Source organism: Heloderma suspectum, chromosome 3 (genome assembly GCF_057233095.1).
Source record: "Heloderma suspectum isolate Gila_16-S chromosome 3, 16-S_ref, whole genome shotgun sequence".
NCBI lineage: Eukaryota > Metazoa > Chordata > Lepidosauria > Squamata > Helodermatidae > Heloderma > Heloderma suspectum.
In genome coordinates this window covers 201,505,887-201,530,043 of record NC_139460.1, presented here as the reverse complement: position 1 = coordinate 201,530,043, position 24,157 = coordinate 201,505,887, and the positions used below count along the sequence as shown (strand labels likewise).

Sequence of the window (24,157 nt, the reverse complement as noted above, 5' to 3'; positions counted from 1 at the left end):
TAAGTTAAAAGCACACAATTATCAAAGGACTTGCTACCAGTACTTAACAGACGGGACCAAAAGGTTGCCCAAATAAGGGGAAAAAACACATGAGAGTTTGGAAGGAATACTCCAAGATTTACAAACTCTTTTTTTTTTTTTTAAGTCACATGTATGTTTTCCTTAAATTATTCTGACTGCACTTAGGAATCATGAACTATACAACTCCCTGCCTGTTAAAACCCAAACCTCTAGAACAAGGAATCTTCTTTTTCAAGAAGGAAAATGGCTCAGTGCAACACCTTAAAGTTCATTCATTCAAATTTTTCCCATTGAAAAGTCATCATCAATACCTTAAGGCTCTTTAGGCTTGCTAAGGGCAGAACTATATATTGCGTATAGTTGTTATTTTTAGGGATCGTTCATTTTTTTACAAAATGCAGCCACTGAGGCCGTAATCTGGAGGAGGAGGCTGGCACAAGAGGAACGGGGCTTCTTAACCCCTTGGGCTATTCTTCTGTTCCCTTGTGAATAAAAGCAGCTTGAGAGTTTGATTTGCAGCAGGAAGCCAGCCATGGTGGGGAAAGAGTTAAAGCTCCAGTCTCCCCCTTTGAACTGCAGTCTCAGTGCCGCAACTTCATCATAAGCCATCCTAAAAAAAAAAGAAAGAATGGTGGAATCACACTAGTAAGCCTGCCCGAATTGTCTGAAAAGACAGAGTGACTTGATTCACACAACAGCCCACCATGGTTTAATTTACTGGTGGGGGCTGTCATGTCTGGTGCCCCGGGAGCCTTTTTTGCATGGCACCCAGCTTGTAATATTACGCAAAACCAGGTGGCAGGGCTGTTTGAGGGTTAGACAATCCTCAAATAACCCATGGTTTGTTTTAGGGTTATCTGATGGTTGTCCAACCCTCAAACAACCCCTGCTGCCTGGGTTCGCAGAACAAGACAAGCCACAGAAAGCTGACACATCAGACTTTGTGGGTAAATTAACCCACAGTGGGCTGTTCGTGATGTGAGAACAGGCCTAGTGAATAATTAGCCATATTACTTAGAGGAACTTGGAAACAACTTTTGGGAAAGCAAAGTATAATAGATGACTTATCTGTTTTCAACATGCAAACCTTTAAATGGATTTTGCATTTCCTGTTTCTGCAATGTGGACTGTCTAGAATGTACTTTTGGTTTAAAAATGGCTCTCCCAGGCATTAATATTCATACATGCACTAAAGACCACAAATCATTCTCAAACGTGCTTTAACAACCTCTCACATTCCACATTTACAAAAGTTGGTTGCTTACAAAAATGAAAATAAAGCAGAAGTGGCGGGCAGGAGGCAGCACACTTGCTCGTTCCTGGGCAGCCCCGACTAACTACGGGTTGTTTAACCATGGTTGTGATGTGTGAACCAGGTCACACATGCCGAAAAAATGCATATGTAATACAGTGTTAGAGATTACCATCTATGCAATAATTTTACTAATTCAATTTTAATAATTATTATTTTAACAAAATATTAATTGAATGTAGTGAGGAATGTTGTGTTGACAAAAAACCATACTGAGGACAGGATACTGAGCCGATTTGTACGATCATATCTCAACTTAAGCCAAGATATGCATGGGACATGCACAGAGTCCCTTCAATCCTCATTTTGTGTGAGTAATGATTACTCCAGAAAGCCTCAAAGTAAGCAATAGTGTCTCATTTCATTTGAGCTGGGGAACTACAGTTACTAGCTTCAGAATGAGGTAGGATAAAAAACCATAGTCTGAAGTTGGTTTAATATTCGGATTTGTATTGAAGCTAGTAATTAAGGAGCCTCTAATTAACCATAGTTTCCAGTTTTCATCCAACTAGGAAACTATGGTTAATTAGAGGCTTCCTGATTTACTAATGGCTTACAGCAAAAGGATAAATGAAAGCGCTGTGTGTCCAAAGCAGAAGGCTCATGCATATCTCTTCTTAATAAGTAATGCGCTGTGCTCTGACTGGCAGCCTTTCTCTAAGGACTCAGGGAGGCGGAATCTTTCCTAGCCCTTTACCTTTACCTGGAGATGCCAGGGATTGAAGAAAAGCAAGTGCTCTACAAGAAAAGCAAGTGCTCTACAAGAAAAGCAAGTGCTCTACCACTGATTTATAGTTCATCCTCCATAAATACTAATACTCATAACAATATGAACATATGAAGCTGCCATATACAGAGTTTGATTTATCTATTTAGCCTAGCATTGCTCTGACTGCAGCAGGGTCTCCAAAGACTTACGCGGAAGTCGTTCCCAGCCCTGCTAGGTATCAGGAAAGACAAAGCATTCAAGACCCCACAGCTCATAACTATACCACTTTCCCACTTTTTAAACATCACACTCCAAAGTTACAGCATGACCATAAGAGTACACAACTGTAGAAATCCTTGGGCATCACTTTATTGGGGCTAAAACCTTATTAATCACTATTAATGAGAAGCCAAAGCAGTACAGGATAGGGTCCATACTGGAAACATACAGGGTTTAATTGTTGAACAGACTTACAGAAGACAAAGTGCTTTTGTACCAGTACTTCCCAATTCATTCTGTTTAAGTACACTATTAAGAAAATATGGTTCACTGAGTGATGGAACAGCTTTTGAGATTAAATTTCTTAAAATAATTCAGAAGGTATTATGTGATGTCAAATTATGACATTAGAAACAAGCAATAAACAGTTGCTTATGCTCTGCTCCAAGGTGGGCACTTGCAGTTAAGAAGCCAATTAAAAAAAAAATATTTATAGGCAAGGAACAGATAAATGATGGCACTATCAAGTAGGGAATGCAAATTTTTACTATATTTAGCGAAGCTGTCCTAAAGGGATACAGTTTTGGGAACAAACAGTAAGCAAAATTAAATTTATGTTAGGCTATAAAATACCATTAGACCCAGTTGTGATATTATTAGGATATGTGAAAGAGGTAGTGTTAAGTAGAAATCAGGTGTTTCCTTGAAATTTGTTTATGACATCCAAAATATTAATAGCTACCGTTTTTTTATTATTGTACCTCTTATGTTCACCACTCCAAAATCTGTTTTAGATATGGAGTGGTGTACAAACACTGTAAATAAAGAAATGGAGAAATAACAAGGTAGCCACTGTTAAAAGCTGGATATTGAAAGTAAGGGAAATAGCAAAATGTTAAAATTAACAGAATGTGTACAAATACGAGATGGGAACAAGGAGGAAGTAATTTTTTCAATAATTAAAACTAAAAAAAGTTTGAGACAGAAATACAAGTTGGATATTGTTAAATATAAGACAAATTAAGTAATGGAGGTATTTAAAAATTAGATGCAGCGTTACAGTAGGATTAACATTATGTATTAACTGTAATTATATAGCACGAGTACGTTGGGGTGTTTTTAAAAAGCATTATGTTGAAGCACTGTCAAATTACTAATTGCATATACTTTAATATTTGCCAATCTTCTTAAAAGTTACTGGATTTACAAAATTTACCAAGATATATTTGTATTTTATGGTATGTAATTCAAAAAATTTAAAGATAAAAAGAAGCTAAATCTTTGAAGAACAGGTTATTATGTCAAACATACTTGCAACATGCAAGATTAAGATGGCATAAAACACTGATTGTAACTAGCTTAAGATTCCCTGTCTGAACCAAGTTCTCAAGACAACCATTTTCTCTCGCTGACAAAGTAAATAGCTCAGATTTGTTCATTACTATAGGATCAATGGTTTACTGTTAGATCCTGTATCTCTTATCAGATTTGTGCTAAGAGAAGTATAGACAGCTTCCATCAAAGTTTGTTGTACACTGCTAACCCTTATTTCCTGTACCCTACTTGGATACATTTAGTTCTCTAGACAGCTGTCCATATGATGAACAAGAGCAGCTGTGGTTTCCTGTTAAGTGCCACCTCTAAGCATGCAATCAAACAGGCAAAGTGGGATCTTGGAGAATCATTCCAAATAATTATATAAATGATGACTTCTCAGATGCAAATAATGTCCTAAGTGCTATTACATCAAACTGGATTCTTTCTTTTATTTGTTAACCTATAGAGGATTTGTCATACCTTCATCTACTTTATAGGCTCTTAATTTTAAAAATAAGCTAATTCCTAGAAACCGCAAAGCCAAAGATTTAGACTGGGATCATAAATACACTTAATGGGGAGTAAATCTCATTGAACTAAATGCAACTTATGAATAAATGTGTTCAGACTTACACTGTAATCAATTTAAGTCACCAGGCTGAAACAAGTCAATGGGGGAAAGCACCACATTTTCTAGGATAATGGGTGCTTTGTGTCTTGAGAACTATTATCTTTAAAGAAAATCAGAAATGGGGTACTTTTCTTCCCCAATCCTAGTTACTTCCAGGAGTAGGCATTAAGAAGGCACACTGTTCTTCTGCTTCCTGAAACTCACCAAGAAAAACAGCATGCTATCAACAACTTTTGTTACAAGAAAGAAAACCAAACAAATTTAAGACTGAACGTGCAGTCACATGGAATTCTAATTTCCTGGTTAACATCTGGAGGTTTTGCAGCACTTCATGTACAAAAACTTCTGAAAGGTTAATTTATGATAGAGGGAGCACTATCCACTCAGCCTTATCATTTGTTTGCCATTAACAAATGATATTGTTAAAAGCCAGAGGCTATATAGAAAAGAGACGCAAGGTTTTGCTATTCCCATTTCCCTTTATTGCCTGTTTAGATCATTTTAGGCTTGTAGTCCACCACTACCCTTTCTCCCAGACCTGACAGGAGCCCAAGACATTTGTTTTCATTTTTAAAAACTGCCCTGCTTTTCTACATTAATAAGGTAAATCCCTTCCACTCCAGGAGAGTAGGTGATATCTTGCCAAAGAGTGATACCCTTCAGGAATAGAGATGTGTGGGAGGTATACGCAGGACCCAGATCTGTCAGATCTGTTCCACTACTGTCAATTATTTAGCTCCTCTCATCAACAACAATGGAAAACACCAGAGAGCTTTAAGACTCACTCAACATTACAAAATCTTCTCCCCTCTCAAGGATCATGTTCTGCTGCTACCGAATATTGGGCAGGGCTGTAGCTAGAAATTGTGATGAGTAGGCCTAAGAGTACACCAAGAGTGGCAAGGAAATCAATGCAGAGCAGCCAGAACCTAGATATGGGTAGCCTAATATGTTTGAAATTCTTAAGCATTAATTAAATTTAACTTTTTAGAATTAAATAAGTGCCTACTGCTTGGCGATAATGCCCAGAACACTGGAAGGTGGGAGCAAGCTTACTTTTTATTGAGCAATTGTGTGGAGTACTACCTGCATGGTTTTCCTCCTGGGTTCCTCCCCACTCCCAAGGCTAGAGGTTTACTTTAAAAAAACAGATCCCTGAAAATTCAAAGGAGGCAGACCCACAGAACCCTTCCCCAATGGCTACAGATCTGCTGCTGAACATCTTTGCTTGATCTTCTTGCACTCCCCAGTAGATGCACAACTTGTCCCCTTGATTACATCTGAGCCACTACTCTGGGATGCAACTACTATTTTCTCCCTTACAGCAATGCGATTACTTCTTTTGACTGATTTTGTTTGGCTAATGAATAGTTCCACTTTCTAATCTAGTGTTGCTACATACATCTAATTAAATGCTTCAACTGCAGTGCTTAAAACATTTCTTATATAGATTAATCTAGCTCTGAGTTTTATTGTGACACGAACTGATTTCTAATACAGGTCTAAATTAAAACTAAGATATGTTATGGATCAGACCTAACTTGCACATTTAGCAGTTTGTTAAACTGATCTGCTAATGCGAGGGTATTCATGCAAGACCTCAGGGACTATTTCAGAGAAAACAGATTTCTGCTTTTAAACATAACCAATAACTGCATTGGCTGAGAGCAGGCTAACTATGCTTCTCACGCTTTGGAACAGTGCAAGGACTGTCTCACAAGTTGCTTCTTCCAACAGAGATTAATCTCCATATCAGAAAAGAGTGTTTTTAAAATGCTTTGAGCACCCTAAAATACTACATAAATACTCAGTATTAACAGGGGGGCACAGCTCCCTGATAGATCACAAACTTTGCATGCAAAAGGTCCCAGATTCAGTCTCCCAGCATCTTCAATTAAAGGTCCTCAGGCAGCAGGGCTGAGAAAGATCTCTGCCTCTTGGAAAATTATAATGCAAAGCAGCCAGAATTATGCAGAAATTCTGACAAGTAATACAGGTTGATGAAAGAAATAATTCAAAAACTTTGAACTGATGAACATTTTAACGCACGTGAGCCTTAAAAAAATCCACCACTTTGACCTTTTGTCTTTAATCTTCAGAGAATTTAACACTGATCTTGGTAAACAGGTCTTATCTTTCAGCTTAGTAGTTGTTCCGTCCTAGATTAATTTCTTTCAGCTATGCTGAATGCAAACAAAGAAAGCCTAATTTGTTTACTATCTATGCATTTACTTGAAGCTCATATGTTTACCTTATCCTACCTACCCCAAAGGCTTGTGGCATACTTTAAAACCAATTGCATAAGGAGGCCCCAATATGGGTGTTTCATATAAAATTTTCCTTAAGTTACCAATGATTTATCAAGTATCAGTACCACTTAGTAACAATTCAGAACTGGAATATCTCCATCTATCTGGACACAGCAGTGAGCCCTAAAAACTTTTGCCTATATTATGCTAGTGCTTGGGAAAGCTAGAATAAGAGATTCTTGCTTCTGGGTGTAAACTGAGGAGACACCCCTCCTAAAGTGAGAAGGTATGTCAGCCAGAATCTGAGCAGCATCCATAGGTCAGCACAGCCAGGGAGGCTTTGGACACCATTTCTCTACCAGTAGACTCCCACCACATTTTGTACTTCAAAAGCAGCCAGTGATATAGCATGGGGGCTGTTTGTCCAAAAAACCACTGGATGTGCCTCATGTCACTTACCTCTCTGGATCCCAGCTTTAACTTTCACTATAAAAAGCAAGCTCTGGGACTCGGGTAATTCCCATCGGTAATCAACTCTTTTGGCAAGTATGCCTAAAGTCCAAAGTATGAGACACTCCCACTCTATTGTACATTACAGGCACACAATGCCTTGAGTTTGGCGCATAGTCTACTGAGTTAGGAAGCACCACACAGATCAAGAGGCAGATAGGTGCTTAGGCCTCTCACTATGCCATTGCCACACCCATGGAATCTCCTGATTGCACTGCAGGGGTGCCATAAATCCCTACTGGCTGTGCTTCTTGTGGTGCTCACCCACAAAATAAAAGATGACAATGAAACTGAGTTCACAAGTTCATGTGGGTTGGGGCATCCACTCAAGAACACAGCAAATTATATATTTTGGGTGGGGAACAGAAGGCTGTGAAAGTGGATATCCTACTCCCTCCATCTACACTTGTTTATTTAAACTTAGATTTTAGACAATTACAAACAAATAATATACATCAACTAGACAAATGGCTAAAAGCAGAGGCAAAGATCTAGGAAGATGAGAGAATAAAGGGGAAGTTATGGTAATCCAGGGGAAGCAACGGGCCAAATTTTTGAATTGGATTTGTTAGATCATCTAAATATCCTTTATCTACTTGGTGCATAGCAATTTTTCAGATCCATGTATATGAAATCCAATCGTACATGTCAGTGCTCAGTAACACTAATATTAGGCAATAATTTAAAAAATATTAATTATAAGTCAGTGTGATGTAATGGATAGTGTTGGACTTGGAAGAGGGAGCCCTGGGTTTAAGTCTCCAGTTGACCATGATACTTACTAGGTGCCTTTGAGTATCTCAGTCAAACAAGGATGAGAACAAGAACCCTACCTGTGCTATCTCAAGTTCCTTGGAGGAGGAGCATGATACAAGTATGATTAACATCTCCAGTGATCACTTTAAAGGAAAATTTATACAAGGTAACTTTTTATAGCTAACTTTTTACCACGGTCACTGTTCACCAACGAGCAACTCAAAACCAAAAAACTGCTGGGGCATGAAGATGATCCGGCAACTCTGGGGGAGGAAACAAAATCTGAGGATGCAGCAGGTCACTAAACTAAAGTGTAGTAAGTATATGGCCATCTCAGTTCCTGGTCACATTTACTAGAACTGGAGGACATACAGAAGCTAATCCAACTTAACTGAGGTGATTAAGCAAGACCACTTTCCTTTTCTATATGAGTTCTCATGGATTTATACTAAATGGATTTAAAAGCCATAGGTTTTCTTCAGTCAACTGGCACTGGGACAAAGTGCTCTACTAGTAATTGAAGAGATGCTACACAATAAAAAACTGAAAAAAGCTAATACTGCAAAGTTGCTGTGTCACAAAGACACAGGAACAAGTTAACCTACACAGCAGGAACCACAGGTAGGAAGCATTTGTCTTGTGTATCTCCAAGGAAGTTACCCTCCTCATAATACCTGGCCACTAAAGAACAAGTCAGTCCCCATTCCATAAGAGCTTAGTTATTTTACTCAATATCCCACAGATAATCATAGGCCTTTAACTGATCTTTAAAGAATGACTTTAAGCCAAAGATGGTGTGGAGACAGGCTGACTAGACAGCAACTGCCCTTTTTATCTGCCAATGAACTAGATACTCCATTTCTCAGTAGCAGACCTATCACATCCTCAGCATCCAGAAAAATACACACATTCTGCAGAATTTTCTTTCCATGTTATTGAGTTTGTTACCACTTCTCTGGACTGTATTTCTTTGGTTAACACCACTGTCCAAAGAACACACTTCTATAGATAGCACACTGTTTTGTATTCCCAACTTTAGAGCATAGCCTTGGGATACCAAATAGCTCTTTTACTTATATCAACGACTGATTCAACCTCTAAAAACCAAGCAAAAAATCAGTGTGGCTTAAGGGAGGGAACACAATCACAGCAATTAACTGGCTTTGGTCATTCCTGTTTCCTTCAAAAGCTTTGAAACATTCTGTACACCAAGTTTTTCCAAACTCAAGGGACCATTTTCTACAGTACAACCCAAACAGGCAAGAACTCTGTGTGGGTTACAGTGAGTTGCTGCAGGAACTTACAGAACAGCTTGTTTGTCAAACATGGGGCTAAATGAGAGAAAGGTGGGAGCTATCCTCTTTCCGAGGATGTGAAGAATGTTTGTATTATGTGTTTGCAGAGATGCACCTTCCTATTCTTTGCAGCTGCGTAATCTTATCAGTAGGAACAGGCAATAACTTGGAAGGGATGTTTTTACAGTTCCTATTGCTCTTCCTGATTTGCCCTTAGGTAACTGTTGACTACCAGCTGCATTGCATGAATCACAGTCCATGACAGCACAAAAATACACACTTCACTCCTTTGCATCTTTTTCTTTTAAAGTGTCTCTGGGTATGCAAGAAAGGGATATGCAGTCCTCCAGATCCCTTTTGTGTGATCTTTCCTCTTTCTAAGAGCTGTGTATAAGTATAGTTCTCATAACCCATGTGGAAAACTGGCTGGACATGTAGTACAACTGTTACGTTCACAAGTATCTCGCTACAGACTAAGGTTAGTTGGGAATAGATCCTATTGAACTCAGCAAGACTTACTTCTGGGTAAACACACATATTACACTGCAATTCCACTTAGTTCACACAGTAAGACAGAGACACTTGTTTAATTTAATGATAAATAGCAAAGCTCTACCCTCTGTCTACTGTTGAGTGCATGTGCCCCCTTGTGAGCTATAGAATAAGGCACCTAATTCCAAATAATCCTTATATTTCCTCCTCCTTTCACAAAAGAATGAAGTCTTGCCTCCTATGACAATTACTTCCATTTCATACATTCTTAAGGCACATTAACTTCTGTTCTGATCTCATGAATTGAGAGAGCAGGGTGCTGTGGCACACATATTTTAAGGACAGAGAGCATTGGCTATTGGGAGGTATAGAAATGAAATAAATACAGAAGCTGTTCATAACATGCTACTAGACGGCCTACAGAGAGACCTTGTCTAGCTAAAAAAGAGATGACCACTCTCCAAGGAGCAATTCTGTCTAGCAGTTACTTCCATTATGTAGATGGCTTGAAAATAATTATGGAAAAACACAACAGAAAAGAACTTCATTAAATTCTATCCTTTATGTGGAGAGCAAATGAACAGTAAAATAACAAACATTAACCTCACAGAACAAAGATAGTTTGTGCATATCCTACGTAAGGTAAGTTAAAAGGCTACAGCACATATCCACTGTAGACACTGTGAAGAGCAGAGGTGAAAGTACGTTAGAGAAATAGCAACTGGGTTTCACCCCAGTGTTGTGTAGGGTGCATGGGAAGAAATGTACCCATTTCATTTGTCAGGATGGTGGCTCAGTGCACAATAATTTGGGAAAAGAGCTGTCATTATTAAATGTTTGTCTGTGTTTTAACAGCTGCCTGGCAGGCAAAAATTTAGCAGGTGAAGCCTTTTGTATCTTATCTCTCTGACAATTCCACCAGTTAATGGATAGTTCACATGTTTCAACACTTAATGCAAGCCATTACTTGTTCCGAGATGTGAAACACTGCATATCAAGAATGACAGAACTTTACTGAAGTGGATAATAGAGTTGGACCAAACCTGGAAACAAGAAACTCACCAAGTGGTCTTGGGCCAGTCATTCTCTCACAGCCAAAACTACTTCACATTACTGTTGCAAGGCTAAAAATAACGGTAACCCCCAACACACACACACCCCAACCATGCGGTGAAAAGTTGGACAAATATAATAAAGCAGTATTACATCACTTTAGCCACAATATTTCCCAAATGGGAGTAGTCCCCTACACTGAATGGCTTACTTCAGCAGTAACTTCAGCAGCAGTAACCAAGCACTTCGTTTTACACCAAAAAAAACAGGAGTGATTTACTCCGCCCTGTGTTAGTGGTGCAGGCAATAGAGAGCTGCTGATGGGAGGCCATTGCAGCAGAACCAACAAAAAGAGTCTCTAAATAAAGACTAAAGACGCAACTATAGGCACACTTTCCTAGCCACACTGGAGACAGCGCAACTCAGTTCTGAGTAAATATAGGATTGTATTGTGGCACATTCGTTGTGTCCTAAGTTAGCATGAATAGCAAGGGCTGTACCAGTGCTAATCTAACTTAAGGCCCACTCACTTTAATGGGTCTATTCTAAATAGGTCTAACACTGGATATAACCCCAAGTATCTTAGCCTTTTAGGTGCCTCATGACTCTTCTCTAGTTTCGCAGGAGGTCGAGCACAGCTGCTTGAGAGATGAGGGGGAACAAACCACTACACCCCGAGTCGGCTTTGGAGAAGGAAGAGGACGCAACCCCGCTTAATTAAGTGACCTAATGCATAGAAAACGATAGTTTGGTGGCGAGGGTTTCGGGGGGGGGGTAGATCCTAGCTGCTGCGCGCCTGCTGCTTCTCACCTCCCTTGCAGGGGGTGCGGTGCTGGCTGTGCTGCGCCCGGTAGCCCTCGATCACCTCCCACTCGCCGTTGTCGCGCTTGATGGGAAAGGAGACGCTGAGCACGTGGTTGCAGGGCTTGATGATGCGCAGGATGCCGCGGACGCGGTGCCGCTTCTCCTCGGGGCTCTCGCGGGTGCGCAGCCCTTCCACCAGCTTGTCCTCCACGATGCCGGCGCCGCGGTCGAAGAAGCCTTCCACCATCTTGAAGAAGTTGGGGTCGTCCTCCCGCTCCACAGCTTGGCTGTAACGGCGCCGGCTGCTGGAGCTGCCGCTCCTCCTGCCCGGACCGCTCCCCGCCAGCAGGGCCGCCGCGCAAGGCTCCGCGCCGGACAGCGGCGACGAGCCGGCGCCGGCCGCGCGAGCCGGCGCCAGAAGCTCCCCCAAGCGACGGTACATGGTGGCAGTGGCGGCGGTTACCTCAGCTGTAACGGGACAGGGAGCAGCTGGGCTGGCGGGCGCCGCTCTGAGGGAAAGCCGAAGGGCGTCGACGCGACAGGGCGGGGAAGAAAAAAGGGCGAGGGAGGAGGAAGAGGAAGGAGGCCGGTGCCCTCGCGGCCCAATGGCACAATACCGGGGGCGGACTAGCCCCCGCCGCTGCCTTTAAATGGGCCCCTCGCGGAGGGCGGGAAGCCGCAGGCGAGGCCGCACCAGGAGCGGGCCGTAACGCCCCCTCTCATTGCGCAGGCGCCGCTCTCGCCCGCCCTGGTTGTGTGAGGAACGCGATGAATCTGCCGTGTTTTCCTCGCGCCGCCACCTTAGGAAGTACGCATGCGTGCCAAAAGGGGAAGGGAAGGAGGAAGAGCGCTTTCTGATTGGGTAGTTTTTTCGAGTCTGGCCCGCCTTCCTCTCTGTGCCACAGCGCGCGTAGTGACGGTTGCATACTCCCGCCCCTCCCCAGTCGTGGGTAAGTCGCTGGGAGCGGCGGGGCCGGTGGGCGCGCGAGTCTGAGCTGTGAGATCTTCTGCGCCCCCGTTTCCGTACTGTGAATCTCTGGTACATAGTGCAGGGGCTCCTGTATTCCTCCTTCACCTCAGCCTAGGTGAGGTTCTCCCCTATATTGTTGTGTGTGCTGGGAGATCGTGGCTTGACTATAAGGAGAGGTAGGATTTGAACTGGGAATGCCCTGGCTCACAATTCACACTGAGCTCCCGCATTACACCAGTTGAGTGGTAATTCCTTAGTCTGGGGGCCAGAATGCCCCTCCTTAAATTTTACTTACATTTATTAAGTAATGTTCGAGCTCCATGTTTCCAACCATGTTTGCTAGGGAGTGTGTTTCCATGCAAGTGTGCATCTAGTTGTGGCAGGATGTCCTCGAGATGCATTTGGATTCTCTTCGGTTTCCCTGTGTTTTTGCACAGATGGCCACTTCACTGCATAATGTACATCCAAGTGTTAGTGTTTCTGTGCACTTAATCAGTTCAAACTGTGTTCCAAGGAGGCTTATTGGGGGGGCGGGGGCAGATCCAGCAATAACAGTGGACAAGATTCCCTGGAAGACTGCTTGCTCATCACTGCCAATCCTTATCTGCCACGAATGGCTCAGAGGAGTACAGGCTGTGTTTTCTAGGCCATATTCCTAGTGCATGTGACAAAATAGTGAGGCCCAGCAAGCCTGACTTGGTCCTGTCAGAGTTTGTGCCCAAGACACTTCCCAGAATCCTTTGCATTATTCTGAGGTCATATAGCAGAGTTCAGAGATCCTTTTGCAGATAATTTGGATCTGGAATGGGTACCCTTAAGACAGAAAGTTTGAAAAACACTGCTCATAATTACACCATTCCTAGCATCTTTAAGGGCTGGAGAAATTATTTCCTCAAGAAAAGAGCATAGAAGCTCTGTTTTTCAGTAGCACATACCACAATTGGTGATGACACATCGTTTAAGACTCTGCCTTGGAGTTACTTCTAGCCCAAGAAGGGACAAAAATATGTTGTATATAATATCCTAACTTAGACCCCTCTCCACACCTTACCTTTTATGATGGCCCCTGAGTTCAGTATGGCTTCTAAGTATGCAGATATACATGGGATTGCAGGCTTGTTTTTCTGGCACCATGCTTGCTAGGGAGGGCTAAGTAGGCTCTGTGATGGAAGGTCTCTCTTCCCATATCCTTGGGATCAGCTGGAGGCATTTCTAGCACCACTCAGGAGCATTCCCCTTTCACAGATGTGCTAGGAAGTGTGGGAAAGTGTGCAGTTCCCATTGGAACCAAAATCCCAGTGGAGGTAGCAGAAGTGGGACCCTGCTCCACCCCCCACTCCTCCCTCTGGGCACCTCAGGCTCACTGTGTCACGTTTGCCTTCTGTACCACATGGAAGAGGAAATGGTTCATGTCATTGCATGTGGCACCTAGAGGTGTGGTCCAGAGTAACAATGAAAAATGCCAAGAGGCAGGTGCACTCATGAACTCAGAGGTCTGACACAGAGCATGGCAGCTAGGGCATCTTTCCAAAGGGCACTACACTGCTCTAGTCACCATGCTCCATGACTGATCCTTTCAGCTCCGCTGCCTTTATGAAGATTATGATAAAGAACGAAAAGTCACTGTGGACTGGATGCAGCCTGTGGGTTGCCCACCTTTGTGGAGCAATGTCTGTTGCAACATCACAAGGAATGTTACAAGGGAAGTGAGTTCCCTTTTAATGGGGTATTTCAGGGGCGTACAACCTTCTTGGCCCTGGGGACTGGAAGTGATGCTGTGTTGATAGTTGCATGCACACACATATGTGTACACACATCCCAGCAATCTGTATGAGGATCTCTAGGGGGACTGAGTAGAGAGCTTTCTGTCCACCCCCAGTGATCCTCATACAGGTTGCTCTTTCCTTGTTGCTAGAAGCAGTGGGGAAAGAGTGTTCTATGTGAGGATCTCTGTGGGAGGGAGTGGAGAGTAGGGAATTCAGTGGTGGTGGAGGAGTCAGTGTACCCTTGGGGGACCATAGTAAACACTTTGGGGGGCTGCATTGGGGCCTGCACCCATGAGGTATTTGCTTCCCACAAACAAACTCCGGAAGTGGTGCCCTATTCCAGAATGCCAACCAGGAAGCTGTGTGGCCTGTATAATGTATCCTAGCATAGTTCCTGGGAAAAGCATTTAATGCAGATGTCTGATTACTTTTGCTCACCAGATTACTGGAATTAGCCACATTTCTTGGGATTACCATGGAGTACCACTTGATTTTAAGTTATTGTTTCCTGCATTAGACAGCATTCACAAGCTCTAAATATAGTGTGCATCAGGAACAAAAATGCATTATATGCATCTTCTGTAAAAGTGTCCCTATGAATGACTAGTTCTGTGCTAAATTCCTAATATCCTTTGATACTAGGAAGATCTATGTAGCTCTAGCAAGATTGCCAGATATCTGGGGACATTAGCTTCAGGAACCGATTAGATTGCCCCAAAGTGCAAGATCATGGCCAAAAAACCCTAATGCCTTGCAAGACTTCTTTAGCATTCTGAGGGCCTGTCTGCACTGCAAACTATTGTCATCATCTCTACCTACCCCCCAAATGGTGGAAATTATGATTTTGTGATCAAACTAGAATGTCCTCACACTTGTAAGTTGTCAACATTCTCAGGGTTTTTTGAGAGGAGCCATGACAATCAGTTCAAAATAGCAGTGTTAAGCCCTGAATTTTGGGGGAAGCAGTGTACTGCAGCAGAGTAATCTGGTTAGATTGTTCGCACAGTAGAAAATCTTGACAATCCACCCCAGCAATCTATGTTGACATGCCCATAAATATCAGTCAGATCAGTGGTGCTGACTATTACTATGCCAAGAGGCAGAGCATGTTTTACTGTTATTCCTGTTTTACACATATGTAACAGAATTTGAGAAACAATACTTTGGTCAAGACTACAGACTGCACCTGTGTTGGAAGTGGGATATGAATTTAGTTCTTTGGGAGAGCAATCCTATGGCCACTAGACATTGTCTAGAGGGCAATAGGATTTTTCAGTTTACCGGCTCCAAGCTTGTAGACAGCACTCCAATCTCGGGCCATGAAACTGCACTCTCTGCCCCTCCCACTCGTAGTCTGTGTGTGGAGAGGGTGAGAGGAGGCGTTCCCAGAGGTAGGGAGGGGAGGAGACCATGGAAGCTTTACGTTGCTTCCTATGGGGTCTCCAGACCCGTTCCCGCCCCTCTCCAAAGCCCTGGCTAGACGCATGACATCATGTGTCTAGCCAAGAATGCAGGGCGGGCAGAGTGCGGAGGAGAGGATCCCCTCTGTGCTCTGCCTGACCTGCATTGGATAGCTGTCAGCCTTCCGAGTTCAGAGGCTGATGTCTGTCTCGACAGCATTGCACCCTAAAACTAGCTCTTTCCATCTGAGCTGCACTAGCTCTTCATGTTCTCTTTATAAAGGCCTGAAAATGGGGATATGTAAACATTACTGTGGTGGAGGTACTTGGACCATTATAGAATATCTTAGTTGTGACTTTTACGGACCTAATTATGTTTAGCTTATAATATTAATCTCCGCATATTGTACCTGGTAGTTTGTAACTCTGCCCTTGCATTAATTTATGTCACATGTGGGATGTGTTGCCCAGCATAAACTGACTCTCCATGCAGTCTATACTCCCTAACTGCTTCTTGCCTGTTTGTGGCCTTGTGACCAGCTGGAACAGTGATGTTTATAAAAATGCTGTTCTTTATCGTTTTTGGTATCAGGTGCTTGTGCACTGCAGCATCAAGAGAGTTTACAGGACTAGGAATATACACTCAAATCAGAAAGAGTGGTGTGTATTTAAGTCAATGTGTGACTGAGGAAAATTCTCTAATCTGTTGTGGAAAACAATGCATGTCAGCCAGGGAAAATATTTTTGAATCAATATTAATAAAAGCACATTTAAGCATAAGGCCATTGTTGGCTGTATCATATTTATTCCATAGCCTTTTATTTCAAATGTAGGTAGAAGGAGGAGTGTAATAGTTTTGTGTTCCTTTCTTAGGTAATGTTTTTTAGAGTCTGCAGCTGATTTAAGGCAGTATCCAACACTGCTTCTCCACTTACGCTGTTGACGAACTGCTAGCATAAGCAACCTCTAGAACTATGCCAATAGCGTAAGGTGGCAGGACAGGTTTTCCAGGGAAATGCATTGCACCAGTTTAGGCTATTTGCATATTCCTAGAGGTTGCTTATGGTAACAGTACGTCAATAGCATAAGCAGAGCGGCAGTGTTGGATACTGCCCTTGACTTGTTTTTTAAAAAAGTATTAAGCCACAGAGGCAAAACAAATAGGTAATTTATATAAAATAGTACATTATAAAAGGGTTATCAAATCAAAGAACTGCCAACACGTATTTGTTATAATTCCAGGGTAATTTAACAGCTTGGCCCAGGATATTAATATTTTGATATTTGCTATTAACATTTCTCTACATTGTCTCATGGAGCTAAAATTTCATTGACCCAGTTCACACGATTGGTGCAGCTTGTTTAATGGTGGCTTATTTAAGCTGCAGGATGTGATGGGCACCATTTGCCTACTTACCAGCCTGAATGTGGCTTGTTGTGTCATCTGAACTTGGGCGGCATGGCTTGTTGGATGGGGAAACAGTCCTCAAATAACCCAGCAACAGGCCATGGGTTGTTTGAGGGTTGTTCCTCCCTGCAACAAATGATGCCACCCGGGTTCAGATGACATGACAAGCTATGGCTGGGCAGGTAATTATGCAAATGGTGTCTGGAATGCACCATGGATTAAACAAGCCACAGTGGCTTGTTTAGGCCGTGGTGATTGTGCAAATGGGGCCATTATGTTGGCATTTCCCACAATCTTAATCACCCCTGACAGAAGGTGCAGTTTTTTGTACTGGCAGATGCTGTGTCAGCTTTTCCCTTTTTTAGGCTGCATTGAAGCAAGCATATTTTTCAAAATATATGTATGAATGACCACCTTTCTTTGTCTTTTATTGACTCTTTATTGTACTTTTATGAAATATTTACATTATGCAAACATCAGAATAAGGTCAACATTAACATTCAATAACAAGAGTCACATACCAGTGTTACAACAAATTCACTCAGTTATAAACAATTGTCAGTATCCTATACTGCCAGTATGCCTCCGCTAATTTCGTTTTGCCAGCAGAACAGACTGCCAGCGCAACTGGAACTAGCAATTCCTAAAATAAGCATGGAAACAAATGGAAATGCTCATTTCCAGAATGGAAATTCTGTGAGCTCTGCTGACCTTCCCCATTCCGGAAATGAGCATTGCCACTTGTTTCGGGGGTTTTCAGGAACGGCTAGTTCCTGTTGCACTAGCAGTTAATTCTGCTAGCACGGGGGCAGTATAAAATACTGCCCAATGATTATGATAGTTATTTTTACGCTGAAGAAATTATAATGTAGTTGTTTCAGGCCAAGCAAGCCATGTCCATGTGTATGTAATCAAGTACTTGATTACATACACATGGATACCTGAGAGAGGTATCCATGTGAGGGACTGGGATACCCGAGTGAGCGCCTTCTCCCTTACCAATCTACCCAGTCACTGAGATCATTGGAGGGCTTGCTGCTGGTGGTTCCACATGGACCTATGGCTTGACTGAAGTCCACCAGGAGAAGAGCCTTCAGTGTGGCAGCCCCCTTTCTTTGGAACTCCCTTCCCCTGGAGGTCAGGCAGGCACCAACACTGTGTTGTTTCTGATGCCTCCTGAAAACAGTACTTTTCCAGGAGGCATTCCTTCATTGACCAGTCACGGTTTCTATTGGGATTCTGGTTTTTTAAAACATAATTTTAATATAGTGTTTTAATCTTTTTATTCTTTTACTGTTTTATCTTTTGTGTTCACCACTCCAAAATTTGTTTTAGATATGGAGCAGTACACAAATATTGTAATAAATAAATAAGTACTTGTTCTGCACTTTTAGGATTTGCTTTTGAGTTTTTTATGGATTCAGTTTTTGAATAAAGGACTTTTTCCCCTGTTACTCTACCTGAGGAGTCTTAGTCATTGCTTTTTGGTTGTGCATGGATTTAATTCCTAAGTGAGTTGGATATGTTTTCCAGAAGGAAAAATGTTCCCTACTGCCTAGTTGTGGCAATGTCTTCTTGGTTTCATCCCAAAGTCATCTTCCTGGACTGTATGATCTCACTTTGATATTGCAATGGAAGAGGGATTCTACCTGAGTTTTCCAGTCAGAGGTGAAGTCTAGAAGACAGGTGGATGCTTTTTCTGAGGAAGCTGGTTTACATCAAGCCTTTGCATATGACAGAAGGAAGAAGTGGAGGTAAGTCTGTATTGTTCTTTAAAATCAAGTGTCTGATATTCAAGAGTAAGTTTATTTGGTGGGAACGTATCTTGGGCAGGGATTTGTAGCGCTCCTACAAGGTTTGTCATGAGGAGCCACAGACTTGAGCTGTTCAAAAAGTTTAGTGCTTCTGTCCTTTTCCTTGCAGACAATGTGGAGTGAGGGGAGAGTAGACCTCCAAAGCTCTTGCTTTTCAGGCAGGCTTGATCTGGGCTGGGTGGCACCAAAATCATTATGTGAATTGCATTATTATTGTACCATTGGCCGATTAGACTGAAGCATGTGAAGATTACATCTTCCACTTGAGTAATCACCATGGCCAACTCCACTCTCTAGGACTTGTATGCCTGAGGATATGGCTTATCTCACTAAACCCAAGCAAGGAATACTTTTCTAAAACATGGATTTCCACTGACAATGGGTTAAAAGGAGTTAGCTGCTGTAACTAACTTGCCTGCCTAAATGTTTCTTCCCCCACCTCTAGAGCCTGGTCCAAGCATGTGTGAATTACCCACTCCCTTCTGTGGCTTGTTTCAACCATCGTTTAGCCATGTGTTGTCATGACAATAGTTTGTAAACCCACTGCAAACCATTGTTACAAGGGCAACTTTGGTTAGCTTTAACTGTGTGCCGATGCCAATGTAATCTAAATCATGGCTAAAACAAAAGATGAAAGGGAGGGGGGAGAGTTGTGCATGAAAGAGACAGGATGTTGAGCCCATAGCTCTGCAAACTATTTAAAAGTTACCCACAAAAAACTTCATGAAAAGGTATGTGTTTAGAGTGCATTTAGTATTTTCAAGCTAGTATTGCCATTACGCACTGTTAGTTGGGATACATGTTGAATGAACTCCAGTTATATTCAACAGCTATTCTTTGGAGAAACAAACACAGACTTCTAGAAATTCCAGATAAATATTTGCAATTTAAACTGAAGATCAGAATGAGGACACCATTTGCTAGCAGCAGTTCTTCAGTTTGGGAACTGCTGCCAAGATGGAGTTATCTATAAACCAAGATTTTAAAAAGCAAGTTGTTTACTTGAGTATTGGTACAGCTGTTTGTTGTATGAGTGGCTGCTAAGCTCCATAAGCCTCTAGAATTAATTTCCTTTCATGTGTAATGCTGTCTTCATAGTAAATCAGTCTTAGTGTTCTTATCACTAAGCAGGCTGATGGTTTATGAGTTTTCACCCTGCATTCTCTTCCCTTCCCCACCCCAATTTTCTGTCTGACTCTATTTGCAGGTTCCTTTGGAAATTTAGTATTAATACGGCATATAACATTAAACCTTTGTCCATTTGTTTCTGATGCAGATGGAATAAATAGATGCTCCATTTGTTAATGTTCTTTTAAAGAAATATATAACTTGACACCAAATAAAAGTGAAATATCAACTCTGACATAGCTTTTTTACCATCGTAAATGTTTTACAATGGACTTGGATAAAGTCATTAACAGCACAACCTTATGCATGTCTGCTTAGAAGTAAGTCCTATTGAGTTCAATGGGATTTACTTCCAAGTAAGTGTATGTGCTATATATCCTATATAGGATTGCATCATAAGAAGGGCTAGTAAATTGGCATAGAAGAATTTCAACAAACTTTGGTTTAACACAAGTGAAAGTGTTATATTTGCAAATGAAGGTTTAAAAAAAATTTAAAAGTTAGTGGAAGATCTGATCAGCTGTTGGCAGTTAATAGGTGATGAGCAGTACTTGATACAATATTGCTTAATCCAGCCTTTGTAAGATTTCTTGATACATAAACGTCTGCATTGTATTTTCATTTATTTAAAAATATTTCTATACTGCCTGTCATGTGTAACATATCCAGGTGGTGTACAACAAGAAAGGAATGTTTAAAGGAAACACTGTTGATAACAAAGTGTCAGTCATTATGATAGGGAGAGCAGAAACAAATCTGTATATTGCAGGGACCCCTGTAACAGGAGCATAGTGAGGCATGTAAATATATGCATCATCAGCTACTTCTCACCATTGTTAGGTTTGTGGGGTCATGTCTTGCTCTCACCACAGGTACGCCCCCAAGTTCAGCAGTTAACTTTCCTGCATAGGAGTAAGTGGCAGCCATTATCCTATGGGAGAAATTAAAAGAACATACTTAAGACACATTCTCTGAGTGTGGATACTTATATAGCCACACGCAAAGGAGAAGTATTAGCAGGCTTGGAAGAAACTCAAGATATGCAGAAGTATAAAAAAATCTTTAGGGGGAAAAACCCAATGGGGTTGATGGACCCAAAACAGCCTAATGAGGACTGATCATGCTCAGTGGGCGCAGAATGCTGACTGTTGCAGGGGAGGAAAAAGAAAGCTGAGGTGGGAGAAGGTAGATGAAGTATCCTGGAAAAGGGTGTTGCTGGCAGGAACCCTGAACAGGACGATTTTGTTGCAGGCCTCACTTGTACAGATAGATAACAGACTAACTGAATATTCTGTGCATGGCCAGCTGGACTTCAATGTTAGTTTCCTTTTCAGCAGATTCAGCACCCGCCCACAAAGTTTTTGGGCAAATTTAACAGAGGTATGGGTCCTGAACTAGATAGGGTCATAAAGAGCTGGCTAAATATGCAGATCTGGCACGTGCATGGAGTGGTATGCTACGATGGGACCAGCCTGAAGAGAAATGAATTACCATTTATTGCTGGATTGGCTGACAAATTTATTCTTACATCCTTTTGTTCAGCCCCGTTTTGTAATGTGTAGGCATATTCTTGGTTCAGTGCCATGCTTCATAGCCTTGAGTTTTGTAGCTGAAATTGTTGTGCTTTGTATTTGCAGGATTGCTTAGCAGGATGTGCATGAGTCAGCTTCTCACATGAGTGTACTTCATACCATTCTCAACAGAAACTGAATAAAGTTGTATTTGGGTTTAAAACAGTATTTGTTTTTGGAACCTGAATATGTAAGATTTAAGCTGCAATCGTGTACACCAGGGTGGCGCAACATCTGGCCCTCCAAATTTTGTTGGACTTTATCCCTGACGATTGGCCATGCTGGATGGGGATGATGGTAGATGGAGTCCAACAACATCTGGAGGAGCCACAGGTTACCTGCCCCTGTTATATGCACTTACGAGGGAGTACAGTCCATTGAACTGAATGGGGCTTACTTCTGAGCAGACTTGTATAGCACTGTGCTGTTAAAATGTTAAAATTATATACCAGTAATATGGTGACTCTGAACTAAAAAACGGAAGTTTTATTTTGCCGTTTGTTTGAATTATCCATATTGGGACGTGCAAATTGTGCTCCCAGTTGTTATGGCCTTCAAAACAGCCCAAATCTGCTACCTTTTCCCCATAAAGTATCAGCTGTTTTGATGCTTTTATTTCTGCAGTGTAAGAAAATAGCATAGCTAACTTAAGTGCAAATATAATTTAACTGCCATGTGAATTGGCATTTCTAAGGTTTGTCAACATAGGATGTGCAAGTAATATTAAATTGATTTTTATTACAAAGCTTATAGATACTTGTGATGATTGAACAACACCTTTTTCAGCACCAACCCTTTAAGATTTCCTCTCCTTTTCTATAGCTGTCACCACTCACTTTTGGACTAAGTCAGGAGCCGATATAAGTGCAATTATAAAATAATTTACTGAGGGAATGCCAGCCAAGCTTCCAGTCTCCTGCTCATCAAATCTCTGCTCATGTTGCCTTTCTACTTCCTGTTAGTTTAAAGCCTGGTAATAGGACTCAGGTGTTCTAGGTGGATAGGAGGCAAACTTCCCCTTAGAATTTGTCAGAAAAGTCACTTCTAAGACTCAGGTCCAGACTGAAAGATAGGTATCCATTAAGTTATATTATAGAAGACAAAGGAAAGCAGACAGACAATTGAAAAATAAAACCATCGTTCAAAGGCTTACTAGCCTACACTAATGGAGGAAAATACAAAATGTAGGGATCACCTGGGTAGATTTATTATTTTATTTATTTATTTAGGGGTGTTTTTACCCCACTCTTCAGCCGAAAAAGGCTCCCAGAGTGGCTTACAAAGATGAATATTAAGACAGTCCCTGCCCTCGAGCTTACAGTCTAAAAGATGTGACGGAAAAGGAAAAGGGATTGGGAGGAAGGAGGGGAAATACACCAATGACTGATGTATAGGACCAGGTTGGTCTCCCCCCTGCAATGATGTTCATCCTGGGAGGCAGGAGGTGCAGCCCCCCAGCAGCCCTCGGTTCTCTAGCCGATGGATGAGGCCGGAGTTTGCAGTCCCAAGGAACTGTCAGTTGGAGCTGCGTGTTCTTTCTATCAGGGAGGGGTGGAGTGAGCTCCTTGCAGCTCCTCCCTCTCTGGCTGATGTATCAGACCAGGTTGGTCTCCCCCTGCAATGATGACACAAAGTTTTCTTGGATGGTCCAAGGAGGTGACATGGAATGAAGGGATCTTAGTCCCTTTTCATTATGATTTACCGAGGTGGCCAGGCTGCCCAACAGGTTTCACTAATCACATAAGTTGCACATAAAGAGGAAGATCTCACCTTTTGGAGCTAGAAGATATGGCTAGAAAGGTGGACCTAGGAGATGTGGCTAGAAAAGTGCTGAGCCCCAGTTCCTTATTTCTACATATTTTTCACTATAATTGGAGTGGGTGCACAGAGTTGACAATCCCTTGTGCCAGACATGATTCGATGCCATTGCTTAGGGGACGCTTTCCTGAATATGTGGGTATATGATTTGAGGTGGCCCTGTGCTTTATTTCAGGTGCACATATTCAGTTCCTTATTCTTTTCTACATATTTTTGGCATGGGGTGCCATGTTTTCACCAAGTTCTGTGTCCAAAGAAACGCAAAAATTGATCATTTTGATTGAACAGAATTATTGTTTATCTTGAAGAAGGAAAACACCCAATTATGGAGATAAATTATATGGAGTAGTCCAAAGCATATTTGGGGTGCAGTAGCATATAAACTTTAGGTCCTTGTTCAACTTACTGATTGAACTCTGTTTTGAACTTTCATGCAGATAAGGAACTGGTAACCAAGTTCAGCAACCTTAGGAAAAGGCAGTTCCTTTGCCTCAGTTTCTTTCTTCCTCTCCCATAGGATTATTCTACCTCTACATCAAAAGGCCTCCTATTTTGTGGATATGGAAATCATGGGGACAATGTGGGATGTTTGATGTGGGGCCACAGCTACTAGCCAAGGATACTTATTATTGTATTATTATCTAAAATATTTATTGGCTGCCTTCCTGGGCAGGAGCCCTTGCAAAGTGGCATATAACAATAAAACACACATAATAAAAACCGATATGAAGGTAAAAACAGTAAGAGCAGCAAACAACTAACACCAGCATAAAATCAAAACTACCACATAACAACTTCAGCTACAACCCAGTCTGATAAAACATAATCAAGGGAAGCCCAGAGTAAAGTAATAGGTTTTCAAGACCTTCCTAAGAACATGTAGTTTTAAAGAGACAGCCACTGGGGTGCTAGGG

The 24,157-nt window shown here is 41.8% G+C and overlaps 2 protein-coding genes across 10 annotated transcripts in view; one reads left to right on the top strand and one right to left on the bottom strand.

The window, feature by feature from the left end:
• GLUD1 (glutamate dehydrogenase 1) overlaps positions 1 to 12,126 on the bottom strand; it is a 33,926-nt gene extending 21,800 nt beyond the window's left edge. Inside the window, exon 1 of the mRNA XM_084845324.1 lies at positions 11,375 to 12,126. Within this exon, the coding sequence (XP_084701450.1) occupies positions 11,375 to 11,810 (436 nt within the window). The 5' untranslated portion in view covers positions 11,811 to 12,126. The remainder of the gene's footprint in view (positions 1 to 11,374) is intronic.
• The window catches only part of SHLD2 (shieldin complex subunit 2), a 54,979-nt gene continuing 42,278 nt past the window's right edge, over positions 11,457 to 24,157 (top strand). Inside the window, exons 1-2 of one of the 9 annotated variants that reach the window (XM_084845318.1) lie at positions 11,457 to 11,804; positions 18,446 to 18,666. The gene's annotated coding sequence lies outside the window, so the exon portion shown is untranslated. Of the gene's footprint in view, positions 11,805 to 12,165; positions 12,454 to 18,445; positions 18,667 to 24,157 lie in introns of those variants that run through there. The other 8 variants (XM_084845314.1, XM_084845317.1, XM_084845316.1 and 5 more) reach the window with 8 other exon arrangements.